The sequence below is a fragment of the Cryptomeria japonica genome, chromosome 7 (assembly GCF_030272615.1).
Source record: "Cryptomeria japonica chromosome 7, Sugi_1.0, whole genome shotgun sequence".
NCBI classification, from domain to species: domain Eukaryota; kingdom Viridiplantae; phylum Streptophyta; class Pinopsida; order Cupressales; family Cupressaceae; genus Cryptomeria; species Cryptomeria japonica.
The window spans coordinates 616,910,796-616,934,067 of record NC_081411.1 but is presented as its reverse complement, the minus strand read 5'-3'; the positions used below and the strand labels follow the sequence as shown (position 1 = coordinate 616,934,067).

General features: G+C 38.4%; 1 protein-coding gene across 9 annotated transcripts in view; it reads right to left on the bottom strand.

Annotated features, from left to right (window-relative positions):
* LOC131035832 (uncharacterized) overlaps positions 1–23,272 on the bottom strand; it is a 41,560-nt gene that overhangs the window by 17,057 nt on the left and 1,231 nt on the right. For 5 of the 9 annotated variants that reach the window (XM_057967560.2, XM_057967562.2, XM_057967567.2 and 2 more), the window contains 5 exons: positions 22,953–23,041; positions 22,669–22,804; positions 21,864–22,319; positions 4,267–4,498; positions 4,087–4,150 (listed from right to left, as the gene is read on the bottom strand). In XM_057967560.2, coding sequence (XP_057823543.1) covers positions 4,087–4,150; positions 4,267–4,498; positions 21,864–22,319; positions 22,669–22,706 — 790 coding nt within the window. In that variant the 5' untranslated portion in view covers positions 22,707–22,804; positions 22,953–23,041. Of the gene's footprint in view, positions 1–4,086; positions 4,151–4,266; positions 4,499–21,863; positions 22,320–22,668; positions 22,805–22,916; positions 23,042–23,272 lie in introns of all 9 variants that reach the window. The other 4 variants (XM_057967565.2, XM_057967558.2, XM_057967563.2 and 1 more) reach the window with 2 other exon arrangements.

Genomic DNA, 23,272 nt, shown 5'->3' with positions numbered 1-23,272 from the left:
ATCATTGGAGTCTCGTAGGCTAGCAGAGGTTGATTGGGACTCATTCAGTGCATATAGTGATTGGATTTTGGCTTTACAGGCAGTTTGGAGCCAGTTTGGAGCAGTTCCTAGATTTTAGGGGGTATCCCTAAATTTTAGGAGGTCGTGACAGTTGCCAGTCGTGAGGTTATTCATGACCTTTTAGATGGTTTCAGTTTCAAAGAGATTGGGCTTGTTTCCTAAATTTTAGGAACATCCCTAGATTTTAGGGATGAGACTACCAGTGAATCCTTGATTTCCGACTTCAGTCACAGACAGGTGACAGGATGATTTTAGGGTTTGTAATGTCAGTTGGGCATTTTGTGGCTATTTGGGTTATATTTTTAATATTTCCTAAGTTAGCGTTTAATAATTAAATAAGGCTAAGTTGTTAGCCATTTTGGAGTAATAAGGGGATTTTTGGTCTCATCTGGATGCGCATCCTATTGTGTGATAGCTCGTTGGAAAGATCTTGAAATTCTTTAAATCTTTCTCTTTGGTCTCAGGGCAATTCAGTGAGCGGATTTCTGTCTATGGGGAAAAAGATCATTTTCTAGTAACATGACCACTTTAAAATAAGAAATTATAACATTTCCACTAGACCACGCCACTTGGAGACAATTAGGGTTCGATTTGCAATTGAGAGGGGTTATAAGGGGATGGGAGCTTCATTCTATGATTATCTTTTACACATTTTACATCTTGGATTTGAGATTTGGCTCTGGAAGAGCTTTTCAGCATCTGGGACGCCAACCCCAATGCCTTGCCTGTTTGGGACGTAGCCCCCAATACAGTGGTTTGGATTTGTTTGCAGCTATTAGCATCTTGGAGATTGTACGGCATTCTTTCTGGAGGTTCAACAATTCTGACAGAGTTCAGCGTGGGGTTTGGGGTTTCTAACCAGTTGGGTGTACTTGGCAGCCGTACGGCTGTACCTGGCAGCCACTTTCCTTCCCACGTGCAGCACTTGGAGGGCTGGAATCTTGCCACAACTTCATTCCTAGTTATGTTACTCTTTCAGCATCCAGGTTGGAATTATTCCTGATTGTAATCTTCCTGAAATTATTGGAAATCTTCATCTGGTCAAATATTTGATTTTATATTCAGAAATCTGCCTTGAATCGAATTTGTTTTGGCTGTATATGAACTTCATTTTCAATACTTTGTTCACGTACTTGTACTTCATTATTTACTTGTTGAAAAATCATCAAAATACAAAAAGAATTCAACCCTTCTGCAACTTCTGTCTATTTCTGAAAGAAAATATTAATAAGCAGGAAAAATCAATTTAAATAAATAAAAATTACAGCAGATTGGTAAAAGAGATTCATCAGGGATCTTTCAGTCTACATATAGCTTCATCCACTCTCTTAAGAGGAACAGACTTACCTCTAAGAGAGCAGAGAAGCTTGTGGCTGTACACAGTGCTTTGCATCTCATTGACCGCAAGACACTTATGTACAAGGAGAGTCCAGCGGCACGATGGGATGTAGAGCCAGAGGAGCCTTCACAGATTGATGAGGATGATCCTACCACTTCAGATGCAGGGCTAGTTGGTGTGAGCTTGAGGGACCTTGATCCTCAAGAGTCCAGCAGTTCCAGTGAGGAGGAGTTTGCAGATGATTAGAGGCCTCCATTAGCTACAGTTTGAGTTTTCACTTTTCAGTTTGTCATTTTGTATTTGACTCGTCTCTTTTGTAATGCTATTGCTACACGTATTTGTATTTGGCTACTCATTGTAATGATGAATCATGTAATCATCTTTATTATTATAGACTTTGCAATGGCATCAGATATTCATATTTTTCGTTTTCCTTTTTCGATATTCATATGATAGAAATGAGAAATCTCCAATTTGACAATTTCATTTGTCAAATTTTATTTACTTTTAGTTTTAGCAATTAGCAATTAGTTACGTATCACTAATCTAAGTAATCTTGGTATTTCCTATAGTTTCATTTGAAATCTAATTCTTATACTGTTATACTGTTATACATCTTTTCAAAACTAGTTTTTCAAGTACTATATGTATATATATGAGCACGACCACCCCGCCACCCCCCCGCCGCCGTCCCCCCGCCGTCCCCAAATTTAGGCCCTTGGTCCCCCCGTCCCCGAGACGCGTCCCCCTCGTCCCCCCGTCCCCCCGTCCCGAACGCCCATGGAACACTGATTTTTTTATAAAAAAAATTGTTTTTTAATTGCCCTTAGCACTGGAAACGGCTCCCTGTCCCCGGGACGGCTTGGGCGGCCCCTTCTATCCCAGGGATGGTCAACGGTCCCTGGAATAATAGTTGACTGTTTCCAAATTTCCAAGACGGTTTCCGAAAATTTTCGGGGATCAAGGACGGCTTGGAAATGTTTCCGGCCGTCCCCAAGTCCCCGAAACAGTTTCCGTTTCCGAAACGGGTGCCTTAAGGCCGGTAAACGTTTCCGGGTAACACTGCTTGGTACCTATGGTTTATTGTCAAAAGTTTTGACATCATGAGATATATATAGTTAAGGAACAAGGACATGTATGAGGCACTTGTGTCTACTTGGATTGAAAGGCAATCCTCTGTCACCAAAATGATGATATTGTTATGTACAAACTACAAAGCCTTGATGATTGATACTTGATCTCTATCATAGCCGTTACTTAACTGATGAAGTATTTGTTATACAGCAGTCTTGTCTAGCTATGATTGAAGCATGCTATGAACAAGGTTTTTAAGGGGTTATTCATTATTTCTATATCAGTTAATGCCTACTTGATTCAAGGCAATATGTTATATGATCATACTTACCATGTACTTTGGAAAAGTGACTACAAGAGATGTTTAAGATAGCCACATACAGCATGCTCCAAATAGTTCATTGTGATGATACATCACAAAGCAATGCCCAACAGATTGATTTAAATAATACAAGATTTTCCCCAAAAATTTGTTTCTCAATTTTATGGATTGTAGAAGCTTACAATCTTTAACATAAATTCCATGGTTGTGGATTCATTTCATATGGTTTAAAATCAAACAAACTAGTATAAATGTCTTCATTCATTTAGTTCTTTGTATCAGATCTGTCATTTATATTTGAATTTTGTTGTTGCTTTGTTACATGAAAATCAATCTATGTACTTTTAATGATAACTTGGCAACTTGTTAGTCCCATATTAGGTTATACCCACACCTTAATAATAATAAGTATGCCCGAATTTTATTTCAACACATTACCAAGCACTAACAATTATGTCTTGACAGTCATAAATCTACCCAACTCATTCACAAGTGTTGCTATTGCTGGTGTATCTAAAGAAGTAGATTGTCATTTTTAATATCAATGGTATAAAGACTATATTTCAACTTCAGTTCATATGTACTGTAGACTTTATTGATAATGTTATTCTAAGCAACCAAAGAAAGGGATTTGGTATAACATCTCAAGCCAGATTATTCAGTTTTAAGGAACTGCTTGCATGTGCTTCATCTTGGGTTCATAGATATACGCACAATCTGGGTGCATGTGTATGTGCGTGCATATGTGTGCATGTGTATGTATAGTATACACACTGGTATACATGTACGTATTTATGTATTATGAGAATTAACCTTTCATCTACCTCAACCATAAAAACAGGACAGAATCCTAAACATATTCTAGCAACCTCAATCAAAACTATGTTCTCATGAACAAGAGAATATAAATAGCAGTCATGTCATCTGCAACTAGTCCATGCTAATTCCTTTAATAGGATATTTTCATCTTCCAAAGTAGTTTTAAATTTTGTCCTTATAATTTTGATTTACTTACTGAAGATGTCATGCTCGCTCACTTCCTGAGGAAGAGCTAACCTGAGACTTAACAAACTTTAGTATCATAGAAACCCTATCTTGACCACATATATTTTTTATTTTATTTGCATTTTCTCTAGTAGGTTGTGTCGGCATCACAGAGATGTGGCTGAACCAAAGCAAAAGAAAAAGAAAAAATAAAGGCATTTTCAGGTTAGTTAAAGATGGTTGAATTTGTGTATGTTATGTAAAACCCATGAAAACAAGTTCACAAAATATTGATTACTATTCTTACAATGAGGTTCGTTGAGGTATTCAATAGATGATGGACAAGTCAAAGCTGTACAAAGTCCTAGGCCCTGCAGCAACAATTTCATTATGAGTGGACTTTCTAGAATTTTTTGTGCCAACAAAGATTTATCCCTGACAGTCTATTAACATATAAACAGAATGTTTAAATAGCCAGGTAGCGAACCTTCTGGATAAGAGTTGATTTCTTTGGTTTTCCTGTGTACTTGTGGCCTGTCATTTGTAACCAGTCTTCCTGGATTTCCTTCCGAGTAAGGACAAGATTTAATCTTGGGAGCTTCAGTGGTGGAGCTGGAGGTTCCTCTGAAGCCAGCCTTTGTGCTACTCTTCTTGACCTCTTCGTACCCTTTCCATTTGGTTGATTTGTTGGTGGCAATGTCTCCAGTTCAGTGTTCCTACTGACATAGGCAAAAAGCAGATGAAGCTTAATAAGATTGAGTCCATGTTCTCTTCCAAGATATGCATGTAAATGACCATAAGAACTTATATTCCTTGCAGATTTCTCATTTATTAGCAAAAATCATTTTGCATATTGTGATTATAATAATAGAAGCCCCCGCTCTAGTTTTATAACTTTGCATTTAAATTCAAACTCAAATTATTGAGGTGTATCATGTAAGTTAGAGCATAAAGCAAACCCTCCCGAACTTGCGGAAGCATTAGATTTCTATTAAGCAATCTTCTCATAAAATATGTAAATATGCTGATATCATGCCATTTTTAAAAACTAATTTCAGTCAAACATGTTTGAGATACGTCTCATGATATGTTTTAAAATTTTTGGCTAAATTGATATTGACCTGTTTTCAAAAGTACTATTGCAAATAATGTGTAAACTAATGTGGATCACCTCCATAATTACTAATAGACCTGATTCTCATTTACATCAACAAGTTTAAAAAAGTCTTATTGCTTTAAATCAGTAAAATCTGCCTTCATCATTCCACATCCTTCATTTCTGCTAAGAACATATTTTGAATTGCTTTGTTGGAGCAAATGGATTTATACTTCAAGCATTAAGTGGTAATATGAAGTAATAAAAAACATGTCATCTTTAGGAAATGGTCAAAGCTTTGTTTTCCATTTTCTAAACGAACACTGTCAAAGCCTGCTGTCAATACAAATTGGCTGTAAGTTCAAATTATATGCACAACTATTTAAAAATGATCCAGTCAAAAAAGCTCTTAACTGCAGATGTTAGTATTATCCTTTCAATGGCTAAGCAAGTATAATGCTCCCGATTGTAAGGTAGTGTTTGAATTATTTAAGTCCTCTAAAAGAGATCGGGAAGATAAAATTTAACCTTTCTAATGCACCAATTAAAAGATTCAAAAACTACTCTATGAGGTTTTTTGCCCAAAGATTGCTATGTTTTTCTTTAAACAAAATTCTAAAGCATAGCTTTACAGAAAAGACACTGCTGAAAAGACAAGACAATGAAAAAAGAATTCTTTATTCAAGGCTGAATAAGATGCTTGGTTGTAGTACTATCCAGGGCAGAAAATGAAAATGCTCGGAGAGTAGAGAAATGGTGAATGGACAAATTTCATTATGATTGTGGTGGTGTCCAGTTTGTGGTACTGATGTTAGAAGCACAGTCATATCCTTTGATTAGGACTGCCAAATTCTGAAGAAAGTTACATGATGGCCTGCAAAAGTCTATTGATTTTGCATATTTGGAATCCAACATTTCTGTGTAGAGAAAATCAGCTTGAACTTGTAGCTTGGGAGAGAGAAAATTGGTGGGATTGCTTGGGGGCTTGGCTCAATCAGGCCTCTGTTTGCCAGTCAATTGAAGAAATTGGGGCGTGTAAACTTAGCCTAGTGTACTATATGCTAGGTGAGTAAATAAAATTGCAAATGTTGTAAAACCTATGAGATTTTTACAATGTGTGATTGTTTCAGTGTATGGAATGGAAATAAGCAAAGAGGAAGTAATAGAGATGCCAAGGGGCTATAGGGTGCAACTACAGATTTAGTTTTAAGTTCTCATGGCACCAGGGGAAAAAGTTTAAGACTTAAATAAATTTGTGAGAACTACAAAGACACTAGAATAGATGAAGCTACAAGAAAGGAAAATGGTAACACTAAGAAGAGGCAATCATAGAGCTAGACTATGGGGCTTAGGTCTCCAAAATGGATTCCAATAGCATGTTGTTTGAAGCTTCCAGACAAATCCAACAGTGAGCATAAAAATGTAGAGACAGCAAGAAGGTGCAAGCATGCAAAAGCTAAGAGATGATAAGGAATGATCATGATAATTTAGAAGAGTAGAAGGAAATCATCAATAGAGTGTAAAATCCATTAGAATTTCGCTAAAACGTATAGGAGTGGTTTTGAAAAGAAAAACTCCATAGGAGTCAGCTTAATCAAACATTCTTCTACAGTTCAAAACTCAGTGACACAATTTCAAATGCATTGCCATCTTAATAGGGACATGCTTGCAGAAATGCATAAGTATAATCAGAAATGTAAATAGGATTGCTTTGCATTTGTATTACTGAGATAAAGGATAAGAAAACAGCTAAAATGAAACCTAAACATGCTATGGGAATGGACACTAGAATGAGAGCATTACATAGAGTGGTAGTTGTAAAGTAGGAAATTTCTGACCATTTTGCACCCAACTTTATCAGGTTCATTGTACTAAGTGATATAATATGCTAAAGTAAATACATAAAGTAAAATGCTTTAAGAGAATGGCATAAACTGAAATCACTTGAATTGGAAATTATAGTGGATAGTGGAAAAAGGATGTGGTATAAAGAGGAGGTGGTACAACAAGGTTAGGCATGCTAGACGCAAATAGATAGATGTCAAGGCCTTGAGTAGCATCTTAGGCTCGAAAGGACAAATGGCTTGAGCAGAGTTGTTGGCTAGAATACAATCCTTCTGATCAATGTAAATGGAGGAATTGAAGACTTTGTAATGAAAGAATCAATGCAAAAATGGCAAAGCTTGGAGATGGGTTGGTATCCATGACATGGGATAGTGACCACCTCATTTTCATAAACAAATTTGAGGCACTAGCAGAGTACAGAAGGAACAAACTGAATAGCATCATACCAAGGATAACCCAAGACAATGCTAAACCAGTTAGAAGTAGGGATAATCTGACAGAGCACTTCTAAACATTTATGATCAACTATAATAGGAAGAGTTATGCAATCCAATGTGTTTAATTAAAATGTCATCACAGCATTTCAGAGATAACCCTGATGTAGCATAGGAGTCTAGTTGCAATGGAAATTATATAAGTGCTCTTCAATTACAATATTCAAAATGAAGTTTGGATCTATGAGAATCACATTAATATACATGTTTAAGACTAGCTCTTCAATATACAGAGGTCCCCTATACCCATTATTAGAGATCTTATTAGGAGAAAAAGGGATGAGAGTAGAAGTATGAGTAGAAGAGGGTCCTCACGTCAATGGCACCAATCATTCCCAAAAAGGAAAAATATTAGGAGATGAACTAGTAGTAAAAGTAACAACGGGAGATGGGGCTACTATTGAGTCAATGGGTTTAGTACTGTTATGTTGAGGAAAAGGGTTAATGGAGATCTACAAGTTTTGGCAACTGACTTGTTTCTTTGTCATTGTGAACCTCCACATGTATCACACCCCTTGGAAGAGGGAGAGAAGTATCCAAGGGATGTGTGGGAGGCAGCTGAAGAAAGTTGTTGGAGGACAAAGAGGAGAGAGTTCTGAGGTTTAATAGACACTCCGAGAGAAAAATGAGAAGGTACAACATCTGCCTATTTACATGAGGATTAGGAGAGAAAAATTTGTTCTTCTTAAAAGGCTTTTTGGGATATTTGGAAGGATGAGGAGGGGCTGAGAAAGAGGTATGAGTGGAAGAAGCTAGGAGATTAGGAGATAATGATTGGATCTAGTCAATAATGTTCTCATAATCCCATAAGGTTGCACAAAGGTTTGGAAAAGAAGCATACTTCATCAGGAGAATCTTATCTCAGATATTGGCTAGGAGGTTGCCCATTAAGACACACCGGATATTGCTATCAAAGAGAGGGTAAGAAATCTAAGAAAGGAAGGATTGTAGAGAAACACAAAATTTGTGATTTGTTCTTGGCAGTGCCTTGTTTCCAATGAACAAGGTTTGTAACACTTGTTTGCAGTCCATATTTGACTTGAAAATGTTGCATGAAAGCATGGGAAAGCTCATTGAATGAAACAATATAATTGTACAGCTAGAAGTAAAACCACTCTAAAGAATGATCTTTTAGAGTGTGAGCAAAAAATTTCACAATGGTGATCATAGATTAAGTTAATGCAAGTGGCATTAAGTGATTACACATGCATTGGAGGGTCCCTTTTTTTGTTATATATTCCAAACGGGAAGACACAAATATAGGTGGGAATGGATAAGAAATAATAACAACTAAGAGAGGGTTGTGATGAAGGTTCATGATTGTCTCTAGGCGGGAAGAAGAGGGAAAAGACACAAGTTGGTGTCATTCCCATGTTTTGAAGAAGGTGAGTGAGAAGAGGGGAGAGGGAGGAGCAAAGTTTATAGAAGGGTGAATGGAGATTGTTAAGGTACTGCTAGGAACAATATAATTCTAGGTCATCAAGAGGTAAGTAAGAGGTGTAAAGGTAAGAATGTAGGAATAGATAGATTGTAGTGGGGGTTAAGAAAAATGGGTTGGGTCAGAGGATAAGTGAAGGGGAGAGGCTGCAAGGGTAGCACAATGGTGTGTTAGGAAATAGGTTGAGATGTGTACGTCATAGCAACAAAGGTCTCAAAAGGGGTATAAAAAGAAACAATGAAGTGAGGATTTGGAAAATGGGATAGTTAGAGGATAGTCTTAGTGGCAAAGTAGGAATTATGCATGTGGGTGGTGTCATTAGGCATGGCAATGGAGAGCTAAGATTGGGAAGGATGGGATGGTGGAGGGGTAAGGGCAGAAGTGGAGGTAGAAAGGGCATCAAAAGAAGAGGTGGAAGCACCGATAGGCTAAGATAGGGTAGAGACACGAGCATCAACATGGGCATTTTACTAATGCACTGCAAAACGTCCAAGCTCTTAGAATGAGAAAGGAGCATAGTACACAACACATCAACAAGGGAAAGGGATTGCTGCCATCCTCAAAGGTGATAACTTGGCCTTTGAGAAAATGCAAGTGGTTAGCAAGTTTGTGATGTTTGGCAAATTCAACTTAGGCTAGGAAGGCCTCATGATCAAAGTCATCAACCAAAGAAGAGGTGAAAGGATATAGATCCTAAGGGTTGGTAGGAAGAGGCATGTTGGGATTGAGGCAAACACTACGATGAAGGGGAAGGGAACTAGGGTTAGCAAGATGGGAATTACAATGAGTGGGGATCATGAACAAGACGACACATAAGGCAGAAGAGATCAAAAGGTTTTAGTTTGAATGTTTTTAAGAAATAAATGTGTGTTAAGTGTACGATAGTGTTTATGTTTGAGAGGAAGTTGTATATTGTTCCATGTCAAGTTCACAAAAATGTACATTTGTTTTTTAATTATTTAAGAGTTGTAAAAGAGATATGGAAGATGAAGTTTCACATTTGTAATATCCAATAAATAAGGATTCAAAAACTACTTCTATGATATATTTTCCCTAAAGATTACGATGATTTTCTTTAAATGAAATATTAAAGCTTAGCTTTATAGAACGGAAACTACTAAAAAGGCAACAAGAAGGTGGTGAAAGAAGTGCCCTTGATTCAAATGCTGGAAGTGTGATGAAAAGTTATGAGATCATGAAGTACTATCTAGGTACAAAAAAATGAAAGATGCTCAAAGTGTAAAGAAATAAAAATTGGCCAAATTTCCAAATGATTGCAGTGGCATCTTGTTTGCAATTTCAAAATCTACAACATACTTGCATCCTTTGATAAGGTGACTACCAAATTATGAAGAAAGTTGTATGATGGCTTGCAGGTGTTTATTGTACATGCAAATCAAGAATTTGATGTTTCTGTGTAGAGAAATTATTAAAATAAGCTCGAACTTATAGCTTGAGACATAAAAAATTGTTGGGATTGCTTAGGAATTTGCTATAAGAGTTGAGAAATACAACCCCACAGTAGCCTGAAGATCTTCTGCAAGCTGAATAACCTGTTACAAGGTGAAGCAATGAAGCAATAATCTGAAGAACACACAAAACACAAGAAAATATTCTCAAAAGATGAGAGCTCCAATTCACCAAAAAAGTATTGTGAAAAGATAATACAATGAAAAGCAAAATTAACCTTTGATAGGTCAATAAACCCTAAAAAGGGAAAACCCTAGGCTTGCACATAATAATTAATTAAAATAATTAATTATATGCACCTAATGTTAGCTTAAGTGTAAAAAGATAATTGGGAACTTAAAGAATTAAACAAATAATGTTTAATTAATCAAGTAAAGACCCAATTACTCTAACACCCCCCCTTAAGCTAGACTTAGGGAGAAGCTAAAACCTAGAACAACTACTGAAAGCATGAAAGATGGGTCCCGGCAACAAGGCCTGATCAGGTACCCAAATACAATGAAATCTCTATGAAACGGAGACAAAGGAGAAAACCCACTGGGAAAAAACGTCTCTCCAAAAAGAGATGAAAGAACATGCTGAAAGAAGAAGGAAGGAAGGCCTCATAAAGACCCCCAAGGACAACTTCCTTCACCCCAAGCATAGAGCGCAACTGAAGATAGCACGGCGATGCAAAAGGTTTCGTGAAGATGTCTGCAACCTGCTCGGAAGTGGGAATGTACTCCAAAATGAGAACACCATCCTGAATCAACTGGCGGATGAAATGCATGTGAAGCTCAATGTGCTTCATCCGCTGATGCTCTACCGGGTTGCGGGAAATATGTATAGCACTCTAATTGTCACACCAAAGAACAGTGGGACCATCAGGAGGAAAACCAAACTCAGTCATCAACTATCGAAGCCATAAGATCTCCTGACTAGCGAGCACAGCAGCTCTATACTCAGCCTCTGTAGATGATAATGCATGAGCAGTCTACTTCTTGCAAGACCATGTGATAGGACCAGAGCCAAGACAGAAAACAAAGCCAGAAGTAGACTTCCGATCAATGACATTACCAGCCCAATCTGAGTCAGTGTAGCCAACAATGTGAGGTTCCCCTAATGTGTAATGAATGCGATGAGAACTAGTGCCCTGAATGTACCTCAAAATACGTTTGGTAGCTTGCCAATGACTCTCATGAGGATCATGGGAGAATTGAGAGACAAGGCCAACCGCAAAGGAAATATCAGGACGGGTGTGAGTCAAGTACAACAAACTGCCAACCAACTGCCTGTAAAGTGTAGAATCTACCAAAGGAGTGGGGCAAGCGGTGGTCAAAACAACCCCTGACTGAAATGGAGTGGGAGCAGACTTGCAATCAAGCATGCCGAAGCGATGAAGCATGTCAAGAGCATACTTCTGTTAATAGAGAGAGATCCCATCAGAAGACTGAATCACCTGAAGACCAAGGAAATAGTGCAACAGACCGAGATCTGTCATCTCAAACTAATCCATCAAGTCATGCTGAATATGCTGAATCATAGAGGATGAGCTACCCGTGATGAGAAAATCATCAACATATAGCACAAGAATGAGTATGTCACCCTCAAGAAGCTGAATATACACTGTGTGATCAAAATGACTACGGGAGAACCCAATGGAGAGCAAGAAAGAGTCCATCTTCTCATACCAAGCCCGATGGGCCTGTTTGAGACCATACAATGAACGCCGAAGTCTGCAAACCAAAGAACTATCCTGCACAAATCCCTGAGGCTGCTCCATGTAGATTTCCTCCTGTAGATCCCCATGCAAGAAGGCACTCTTCACATCCATCTGAAAAATAGGCCAACGCCGAGAAGCTGCAAGAGATAGTACAAATCGAAAGGAATTCATCTTGGCAACAGGGGCAAATGTCTCGAAGTAATCAATGCCCTCAACCTGTGAAAACCCCTTCGCAACAAGACGTGCTTTGTACTTATCAATGGAACCATCAGCAGCAAATTTAGTGCGATACAACCAGCGACACCTAACCATCTTTCTGCCCTTACGAAGAGGACAAAGATCCCAAGTATGATTCCTCATCAAAGAAGAATACTCCTCCATAGCACAATCCCACTCAGGGTGACCTGTCGCCTCTGAAAACTTTTGAGGATCATTTGAAATAGCATGACTCAAAAGACTGGAACCCACTGTATGAGAATGAGTGTGACGAGTATCTGAAGGATCACCAGCCATAGGACCAGCCGCCTCAATAGTAAGGCGAGCCCACTTGGGCATCTGAGGTGGAGCAGGGGGAGGTGGGGAGGGTGGATCATCAGCACCATCATCAGAATCATCCTCAAAAAGATCCTGAAGGGGTGCAGAGGCCGGAGTAGGCAGAGGAGGAGACACTGGAGTCGGGGTATCCACTGTAGGAAGACGCTCATCAAACTGAACATCCCGTCGAAACAGGACCTCTTTGGAATCAGGATCAAACAACCTGTACACCTTAACATCCTCACAATAGCCAACAAAAATGAGTAGTTAGCTCTTCCACTCCATGGCTTTCCTCTGAGCATCAGGAATAAAGGCCCATGCCTCATTGCCAAACACTCGAAAAAAGGAAACATCAGGCTTGTCATGAGACCAAGCCTCCTCAGGAGTCATATGTCGAATAGCCTTGTGAGGCATCCGATTCTGAATATAGTTGGCACAATTAACCACCTCAGCCCAAAAAGACGAATCCATGGACCTGGACTGAATCATACAAATCGCCATCTCCCGTAAAGTTTTGTTCTTGCATTCAACGACACCATTCTGCTGAGGGATGTAGGGAACAATAAACTGATCCTACAAACCATGCTCAGTGCAAAAATCTCTGAAGCCTGATTCACATACTCCCCCCCATTATCTGTACGTATCCGTCGAATAGAACAGCCAGACTGCTTCTCTACATATGTCTTGAAGATTTGAAATGAATCAAAGACATCAGACTTGTACTTAAGAAAGTACACCCCTGTGCGTCTGGAGAAGTCATCAATAAACGTGAGTACATACTTGGCCCCTGAAAAAGGAGTGGGAAATGACATGAGGTCACTGTGAATCAACTCCAAGGGTGCCAAAGCACGAGAGGCTCTCCCCTTCAGAAAGGGATCTCTGTGATGCTTGCCAAGCACACAACCATGACAAACACCATCAGTGCAGGAAATCTGTGGGAGCCCAAGAACAAGTGCCTGTGTACTCATCTGCTGAAGATATTTGTAATTGACATGGTCCAATCGCTCATGCCAAAGCTTACTCACTGAATCTGCATGTGCTATGAGAGATGAACCTGTACCCGAAGAGGGCTCAAATTCATCAAATCTGTAGAGACGAGATGCAAAATCCACACTACCAGTAGCCACAACCAAATCAGGGTCATGGAGGTCCTGAATAACCACATCATGTGGTGAGAACTCAATTGTCTTACCAGAGCCAGAGTGACAAATTTGATAAATGGACAGGAGGTTCGTCGAGATGTCAGGGACAACCAAAACATTCTGTAGAGTACCCCCATCCAAAGAGACAGAACCTGAACCCAAGACGGAAAGCTGTACTGAGTCACCCACTGCAATCTGTGAAATACCACAAGAGGCAAGAGAAGTAACCAACTGCTGAGTGTGTGTCATATGGTGAGAAGCATCAGAATCTAGAATCCATGTGGACCCATAGGTCGAAGCTCTAGCAGTGAGAGCATGACCTTTCCTTGTGGAAGGAGAACACACCTGAGGTGAGGAAATGTGATGCTGCTGCATGGCTTCCTCTAAAGCCTCTAATCGTTTCCAACACCTGGAAACTGGATGTCTTTCCTTGCCACCAAAACTGGAAGTGCCTGATGATTTCTTCTTAGTCTTGGAGGAAGACTCACCAAACTGTGAAGATTTCCCTTGTTTGGGAGGAAATGGTTTTGAATCAAACTTAGGAGCAGGCTTGCAGGAATTCTCACTACCTGCAGAAGGCTTCTTCGGCTTCGGTTTCTGCTTCTGTTTCTCCTTCTCCTTAGAGGACTGAGCAACCAATGCTTTGTTCTTGGAGCCTGAGAGCGTATCCAGCTAAGAAAGATGAGACTGCTCACGAGACAATCGCTCACAAAAGACATCAAAGGTAGGCATGTTGAAACGAGTACCCAAGCCATCCATGGTGGAGTAGAAAGCAGAGGCAAAAAACTGAAAGTGACCCCGAAGCTTCGAAAGAATCAAATGAATGCACTCGGTATCAGTCTTGTTCTTTCCACATCCCTGAAGAACAGATCGAGTAGTCTTGAATTTGTTCAAAAAAATTCCTCACTACCTGCAAAAGGCTTCTTCGGCTTCGGTTTCTGCTTCTGTTTCTCCTTCTCCTTAGAGGACTGAGCAACCAATGCTTTGTTCTTGGAGCCTGAGAGCGTATCCAGCTGAGAAAGATGAGACTGCTCACGAGACAATCGCTCACAAAAGACATCAAAGGTAGGCATGTTGAAACAAGCACCCAAGCCATCCATGGAGTAGAAAGCAGAGGCAAAAAACTGAAAGTGACCCCGAAGCTTCGAAAGAATCAAATGAATGCACTCGGTATCAGTCTTGTTCTTTCCACATCCCTGAAAAACAGATCGAGTAGTCTTGAATTTGTTCAAAAAATCCTCAATAGTGGGAAAGGAATCAGGTAACAAAGAAGTCAACTCTGCCTCAATCTGTAATGCCCGAATCTCATTGACCCTCCCGAAGAGAGAATCAAACTTCAACCACATATCCCGAGGAGTAAGCAACTCATCGAGGTGAAACAAAAGACTGTCGGAGACGTGCAAAGAGATCAAACCCATGGCCTCATCCAACTTGTTTCGGTGCATAAGAATCTCATAAGGACGCTGTAGTACTGGCTGAACCTCATCCAAAGAAGCCTACAACCCACATGCCCTGAGAAGCCTCGTGATGCGGGGCTTCCAGGTGTGATAGTTGTGTGAAGTCAACAACTCAACTGAAGGATCTGCCAAGAGAACAAAGAAAACTCTGCACCTACACCTGCTTGTTGGTTGTTTTTATTATGTGATCTTTCAAAATAGACAAAAGATGCAGAAGGGTTTGTTTGTTTTGAGAGTTTAGGTGTTCTTGATTTCTGATATAAATGACAGAAAGCGAGAAAAAACACCCCCCCACAATAGAGAAACCCAAACCCTAGTACATAGTAATGAGAAGGAAGTAGTGCATAAACAAAAAAACTTCAAACTGATATCTCATGTACCTGGTGAAAATTCTGAGAAAAAATATCACAAATCTAAATAGAGCATGCTGAGAGCTTTCCAACACCTATTCATTTTTTAAAAACGGAGTCCGTTTGCCCATTCTACGGCCCCGGAATTGCAAAAAAGAAGCCCGACTTTGACTGGTAAAAAATACAGTCAAACAGCAAATTCAGGAAAAAAATCCACCACCACGAGGTCCGGCTTGGAATCACCTTTTCGACGCCTATTCGTTCGCCAAAATCCGACTCCGGATGCACAATCTAGGCCCAAAAAACCAACCCCCTCTCAAAAAGACTAGAGAGGAGGAGCTAGTGGTGGTCTGGGCGGAGGAGGGGCTCGGGCAGGGCGGAAGTGGTGCGGCCCAGGCTAAGCGGAGCGCTGGCCGAGCGGAGGTGGCGCGGCCCGGCCTGAGCGGAGCTCAGTGGGGTTGCCGGAAGGGACGGCCGGTGAGGGGGCTGCCAGAGCGGGGGTTGTCAGCGGGTGGCTGCCGGAGCCGGAGGTCGTTGGAAGGTGCAGCCGGTGGGGCCAGGGTGTCCGGAGGGCCGGTGGGGCCAGGGTGTCCGGAGGGCCGGCGGGGCCTGTGGGGCCGGCCTGACTGGCCTACAGGCACCGTACGGTGCCGGACAGTCAGGTCCGGTGCCTAGAAAATGCAAACAAAAAAAAAATTTTGCTTTTTTTTCAATTCGCAATTTTTTTTTTTTTTTTTTGATTACGTTTTTTTTTTTTATAAAAATAAAAAATTCAAAATTCGGCCTGCATGCCGTAAAAAGGCAAAAAAAAATTTCTCGATTTGCGTGTCAGGACCGTACGGACTCGCTGGGAGAAAAAAAATCACCCAGATGTTCAGGGGTCAAAAATGGGCAAATTTTATATGACCATAGGGGTTTTTGGGCCTTCTGGGCACGATGGTGAGGTCCGTTTAGGCCCAAAGTGCTCAGAAAAAAAAAAACTTAACCTTAAGCACAAAAAAAATGCCCGAAACCCCAGATTTGCTTCAAATGCAAAATTCTCAAAAAACAGGAACAGGTAGCTGCAGATCTGTGCTATGATACCATATAGGAGTTGAGAAATACAACCCCACAGTAGCCTGAAGATTTTCTGCAAGTTGAATAACCTGTTACAAGGAGAAGCAATGAAGCAATAATCTGAAGAACACACAAAACACAGGAAAATATTCTCAAAAGATGAGAGCTCCAATTAACCAAAAAAGTATTGTGAAAAGATAATACAATGAAAAGCAAAATTAACCTTTAATAGGTCAGTAAACCCTAAAAAGGGAAAACCCTAGGCTTGCACATAATAATTAATTAAAATAATTAATTATATGCACCTAATGTTAGCTTAAGTGTAAAAAGATAATTGGGAACTTAAAGAATTAAACAAATAATGTTTAATTAATCAAGTAAAGACCCAATTACTCTAACACTTGCCTCAAGGCCCTTATTTGGTATATTTCCAACCCATTGTAGTTAATGGAAAAAGTTGGATGGGTGAACTTAATCTAGTGTATTCTGTGCTAAGTGAGTAAATAAAATTACACAAGCTATAAAACATGTGGGATTTCTAGAGCATGTGAGGTGCATTAGTGTATGTAATGGAATAGAGATTCGAAGGAGCTATAGGTTGAGAACTTGAGGCTATAGGTTTATTTTTAAGAAGTTATCATGGTGGTAGGAAAAATAAGTTACAGGCTTAAGAGACAACAAAATAAACAAAGCTATAGGAAAGAAGATGACAATAAGAAGAGGGAGTTGTAGAGCTAGACTGTGGAGCTCCTAGTCTCCAAAAATGGGTGCCAATAGCATGTTGCTTCAAGCTTATAGAGAATTCAACTGAGTAGAAATATGTAAAAGTTACAAGATGTGAAAATGCAAAAGCTAAGAGATGATACGAAATTGTGATGATTTCAAAGAATAGAAGGGGATCATTAATAGAGGGTATAATACGTCACAATCAGAAGGTGGCACAAATATAAGCCACTTAAAAGGCAAAGCACCACTGAAGCCAAGTTTTCAAATGTTCTTGTATGATTCAAACTTCAAAATTCAAACCTCTGCAACACCACTGCAAATTCATTGCAGCCACAAATGCATTGTCTTATAGAACATCAATGCAATTCTGTTAGTGCCTTAGCTTGCAGAAATATAAAAGAATTAACAAAAACAAAAATTGGCCTACTTGACATCTATATTATTGGGATAATGGTGGAAGAAGTGGCTAAAATGAAACCTAAACATGCTAAGGGAATGTACACTAATGTATCTGAGAACTACTAGGGAAAAACACTTACCAGGTTGTTAGTGCTTTCTTTCCAAACTACTATTTGCAAGCACACTATCTTCCAATACTGTGATTTGCAACAAACTAAAAATATGGAACTACAATCTGCTGCTATAGATTGAGCATTTTAGGGATGATCAAAGATTTCAATTTGGGATTGCATAGCCTGCAGAAGAAGCTCAAGATTAATAATTAGTATTTCATGTTGCCTTTCCAAAGAATTTGCTTTATAGGAGAGCTTAAGACAAAGATCTATACAAAATCTTATAGTAGTAAGTTTTGGTGTGAAACCAAGAAATTTTTGAAGTTCCAATCGCATACAATGGGTTCTTTCAAAACTAAAAAACGCATTGACATCAACTTACATATCATTCATGGGGATCATTCATAATATGGTTATATAAATGGTCATTTCCATATAGGATTTATTATTAAACTTGAAGCATAAGCAAAATGTAATTTATGTAATTATTATTATTATTTTGATTAATACTTAATAGGTAAAAGTGGGTTTTTGAAAGGGCTCAAACCCTTGTACAACCAGAAGATACAAATCTCACAATAAACACAACAAGAAAACAACCTAAATATCAACTTGTCAAGAAATAAAACAACACTGAAACAAAGCTACAAGATAACAAAGAACTTGCAGCTAGACAAGACCAAGAGCACACAAAAGGAAACCTATTGAGGTGAAGGCATGGAGTTGAGAGCTACCATTGCCTCCCATTCCTCTTTAAGAAGCTGAAGATGGTTTGCCACAAGAAACTCCATCTCATCAATCACAATGATATTTTTCTTCTTTGGTTTCAAGTTCTCTGACCAGGGCCATATCCCTAGGGTTTACCATCTTTTTCATTCCCATCAGCATGTGAATACTTATATCACAATCTCTTCTAATAGTTGTGCTCATATCAATCAATACTTGCCTTCTTAAGATCATCCCTTATGGTTAGCAGCTCACTTTCAAGATGTATAATCCTATCTTCCTGTTTATGCCCTTCTCCCTCGCATGATTAATTGTTTTCCCTGCCACTGAATTTGGCATTTATAGAGTGGGAAAACCTGAAACAACCACTTCATTGTTCTTATGCTGCAGAAGAGTCCATTTGAGGTTGTTTTTTGAAGTGAATATTCTGTGTGTCAAGTTCCATTGTATTTGTAATGGCAAGCACATCAATTGCACATCACAAAATAACAAAAACATAATATTCTGAGATTCTATTATCCCAAAATGCTAAATAGCGGTCCATACAGGAGTTAAGTATTAAGGTTCAAGCTTCTAGATAGATTTTAGCAAATGGTTGTAATATCATGGTAATATGTCTCTGCTCCAAATACTCAATATGAAATACAGAAGTTTAGGTAGGGAATGATATATTATTTATTTTGCATACCTGGATTCAATTTTCTATGCTAACTGACAACCACTTATTGTGCCTTCAGTACCTTTCAAATGAGATCATCTATTTATAAAAGTGTCACATCAAAATTGAGTTTGGCTGCTTGAAAAATGATACAAAGCATATTCCAAAATTTGAAAACCATAAGTCTCAAAAAAACTTCCTCAAGTAAGACTTAAACAGAAACAAGGTTAGTGCTTCAGATGCTCCAAAGATTACTTAAACCTCCGAAGTTGCTCTCCATACCCAAAAAAATGCTTTGACCACTAGGAGAAGTCTCCTCTTAAGCCCATATCAATTGTAATAAGACATCAAGTCTTGAACGAAAGTAATAAAGTCCTCAATTATAGATGGAAACAACTCTCGTTATTTGATAGTTCCATGAAAAAATTTCTTTTTTCTAGCAAAAAGTTTTAAACTCGTGCCAAAATATAAGCTTTCCTTACAGTGGCATGAAAATCAAGATTCAAGACTTTGAAACAAATTAAAACACCATGATGTGAATACAATTTTGTCAGATTGCAGCCAATTGGATTAAACAGACTCTGAGAAGGCTCAGTAAAACTATCACAATAAGCTGAACAATTACACTTAAAAAGAAAAAATTTCAAGCAAGTCCATTAAGGAGGAGAAAGAAGTTAGTCATTGGATGAGTCAAACATGAAAAGAGATAGAAATATTGCATGGAACTGTATTTTGAAAATGCATACTTACAACAAGGAAGACCTCAAGAAAGAAAGCCTGTAAACAACAGAAAAAATCAAAAGAAATTAAAAAGGTGACAGGAATAGATCAGATTTCCCACTAACTGAGTGGTACTTTGTTACCTTGGTATATGTTTGTATGTGGATGGATAATTATATTTTTAATTTTTATTATAAATTTATAAATTATGGTAACATTCTTGTTCCTATCATTCATTATTATACTCCTGCTCCCTTTCTTATAGATCTGCGGCCTCAAACAGAATTAATGTCCTCATTGTCAGCAGTTGCTCGCTAATTCCTAGGTGAGAGTTTTTCCACATTTTTACTTAGTACACCAAAGTCCTTGTGTAAATCTAGCTTTACTGTAAGGTAAAATCCTTCCACAGTAGCATATAATTGGAGGCACCTTAAAGGAGCCGCTTCCTGTTTTTCATGCATATGACATGCCTTGCTTCTCAATTTGTTTCATGGAATTTGAGTCGGATACCCACTTTGGGATTTGTAAGGTTGCATAAAAATTTAGGCTCACTTGATTGTCCGAGCTAGCTTTCTTTATTATTTTTCTTGGTATAGGCACAGATTTCAATTTCTTGGAAGATTGCTTTGATGGGTAAATCCTAATAGAATCCAAAGACTCGTCTCCTCTTTCTCCAGTCATTAGTTCGATTTAGTATCTTATATTTTTAAATGGAATTTTGAAGTCAACCACAGAAGAGGATACAGGTCTTATAATTACAATGGGCAGTTGTTGTATATTACTCGTGTTTATAACAGTACATATAAGTCACTTGGATTTTTGTTCTGCTATTAAATTGTTAATGCAAATTGCTTTCTTTTTTTGGTTATTCCATAGACCATTGTTGAAAGTCATTAAGAGTGTGATTTTACCAAATCTATCCAGTAAAATCCATGAAGTCATTTTTATCATTTGTTTGTCACTAAAATGCACAGCTTGAGTCACACTACCCCCACAATTCAAGGCATTGAAAAGAGTTTTCCAAAGCTTGGTATATACATGATCTGACCTTATTTCACTACTATTCACAAGCTTTCCATACTACTTAAGAGTATTTCTGTTTCAATTACAATCCAATCATTTTATCCAGTTACTTTACACAGGAAGCCCTGATGTCGGAATGTAATGGGACAGCAGTGTAACTTAAGCAGATACATGTGCGAGTTTCAGTTATATGGACTAATATGCAATTTTCCTATTTGGATACAGAAAACAGTAGAGGTTTACAATTCAGGTTTGTAGTTGTTCTAGTATATCCCTATATTTCCTTGGTGTTAATTTTAAACTGTAAAGTCAAATTTTGGACCTAGTAGATATTTTATTTTTTTAGTAGCATACTAGGTTTGGTTCATTAGGAATTCCTGATTTTCCACACAATATTTAGGCATCTTACATGCCTCCAAAAGGGCTTTCTTGGAGGTCAGGAAGCTTTTTAGTGACCACAAGGCATGGATGCTAAAAACTTGGAAATGTTGGATTCCAAGAGAGAATAGACTTCTTCAACAAACTCAATCACAAAAATTTACTTTGTAGTTTGAACTCATTTGCAATGATGACAGAACCTTTTGTTTGATGAGTTAGGCTCTAAATCTTTACGTGTTTAATAGCCAGCTGGATTGCATAGACTTTCCTCATACAGTGCGAGATAATTTATGGTACTGCTAGGGCCACTGTGACACGATAGACAATTACTTTGTTGAAAGGCTTTTGGAAAGAAAGTCAATTTCATATAAAATATATATATAAAAGCCTTTTCAAACAATATAAAATATATACATAAAAGCCTTTTCAAACAATAACAAAGTGAAAAAGACTCTAGTGAGCCAACTAATTTTAGAAAATTCTTCTGTCATGCAAATCAGTCTATTAAAGAAGTTTATTTTCTATCCTGCTGATATGCATTTTGAATTTTCTACTCAGTGCTTTAGCATTTCATGGCATCCTTGGCAATGAACTATCAAAGAATTTTTTTTAACTGGAGTAGACATTTTATGTTTGAGCAGCATAGCAACTCCTATTACTATTTACCTAATGAGACACTTCCAATGTTTGCAGCAATGTCTGATCTTAAGGCAAATTGTTAATAAGAATGTCTGCATGGGAAGAATCTAAACAATACCTTTTCATGACCTTTGGACACTGATCCTTGCCCCTCTCTGAAGCAGCTTTAGAACCTTGCTTTTGTCTTCGTTTTTTCATTGGTTGATCCAATCTTGGTTCCTTGTGTTTATGTTCTAACACTACCTCTTCCTGATGTCTTAAATTAAATCCCTGATTTTCCTTTCCACTCTGTTGCTTGCGCTTCTGTACTCTCCCTCTTACATCTGTAGCATCTGCTGCAGATTTTCCACGGCCTCTTCTAGTTTTAGGTTCAGATCCATTTTCTTTTAACTTCGTTTTGCCAGAATTTTGTCGAGGATGTGGAGTTCCCTGATTTTCCTTAGCAATCTTAACATTGGAAGCTTCATTGCATGGAGACACTTCACCATACATAGGAGCTTCACTACTAGTATTCCTGTCCTCAGAGAATTCCTGATTATGTGATGCGGTTGATACATCACCATTAGTGTGATTCCTGAAAGTTCATATATTAGAAGATATTGTTAGTTTCACTCAAATTTAAACATTCTTCAACTGCACTCAAGGATATATTAGGGCGGCTTTCCTTATGCTTGTCATTTGCTGGGTCAAGTTCAAATAAATACATCACAGTCGCAACCTAGCATGTACCTCAAACTTTAAACCACACAGCAGCGTATGAAGAACATCCATGTAATTCAACCAACTTCATAGCTTTTGAACTTTAATTAAGGATTCCCAGCTATATACATTAAACAATGTGTATTTAATCCTTGTGCATTAAAGACTTGCAAGGGGCTGGGACTGGAAAATAGGGAAAGGAAATTACTTTTTACATCCATTACCTCTTGGAGTACACCATTTTTACGCTGCTAGCTTCCATGCTTCCTGACCCCCAAGGGAGTTCTACATCAGGGATGCAAGTTTCTTAAAATTTGCGTTGGATAGAGGGAATTGGCTGTGGACTAAACCTACACATCACTAAAAGCATAAAAAAATTTCTCAGTAGTCCCAATTTTGAGTTTACGGTTCAAAATTGAGCATCATTTAAAAATAAACCTGCAAATCAGAATGAAAAAGCTCTATTGCTTACCATATCAAAAAGGAAAAACGAGACACATCTTCTCACCTGCTTAACTCAATCCCAGACTTGCCTGCTAATGTTGCAGTAATATTCCATAAACCCCCACTTCCAACAACTAAGTTCCCTACTTTTCTCTGTAAAGTGATCATATAAAGCGATTAAATTGTGTTTGGGACAGTACTCAAACACTCCCAGTCAATATGAGTAGCTTGAGAATAGTTAATCAAATAAGCTGAGATCAAGTGTATATCTATTCAAAAATTTTAACTGTATCAGGACTCAAAGATGCACGTTCAGGAGGAGAAAAGATACACATTTAGAATTAGAAAACAAAGTATTAAACAACCTCCTGGATATTACTGGAC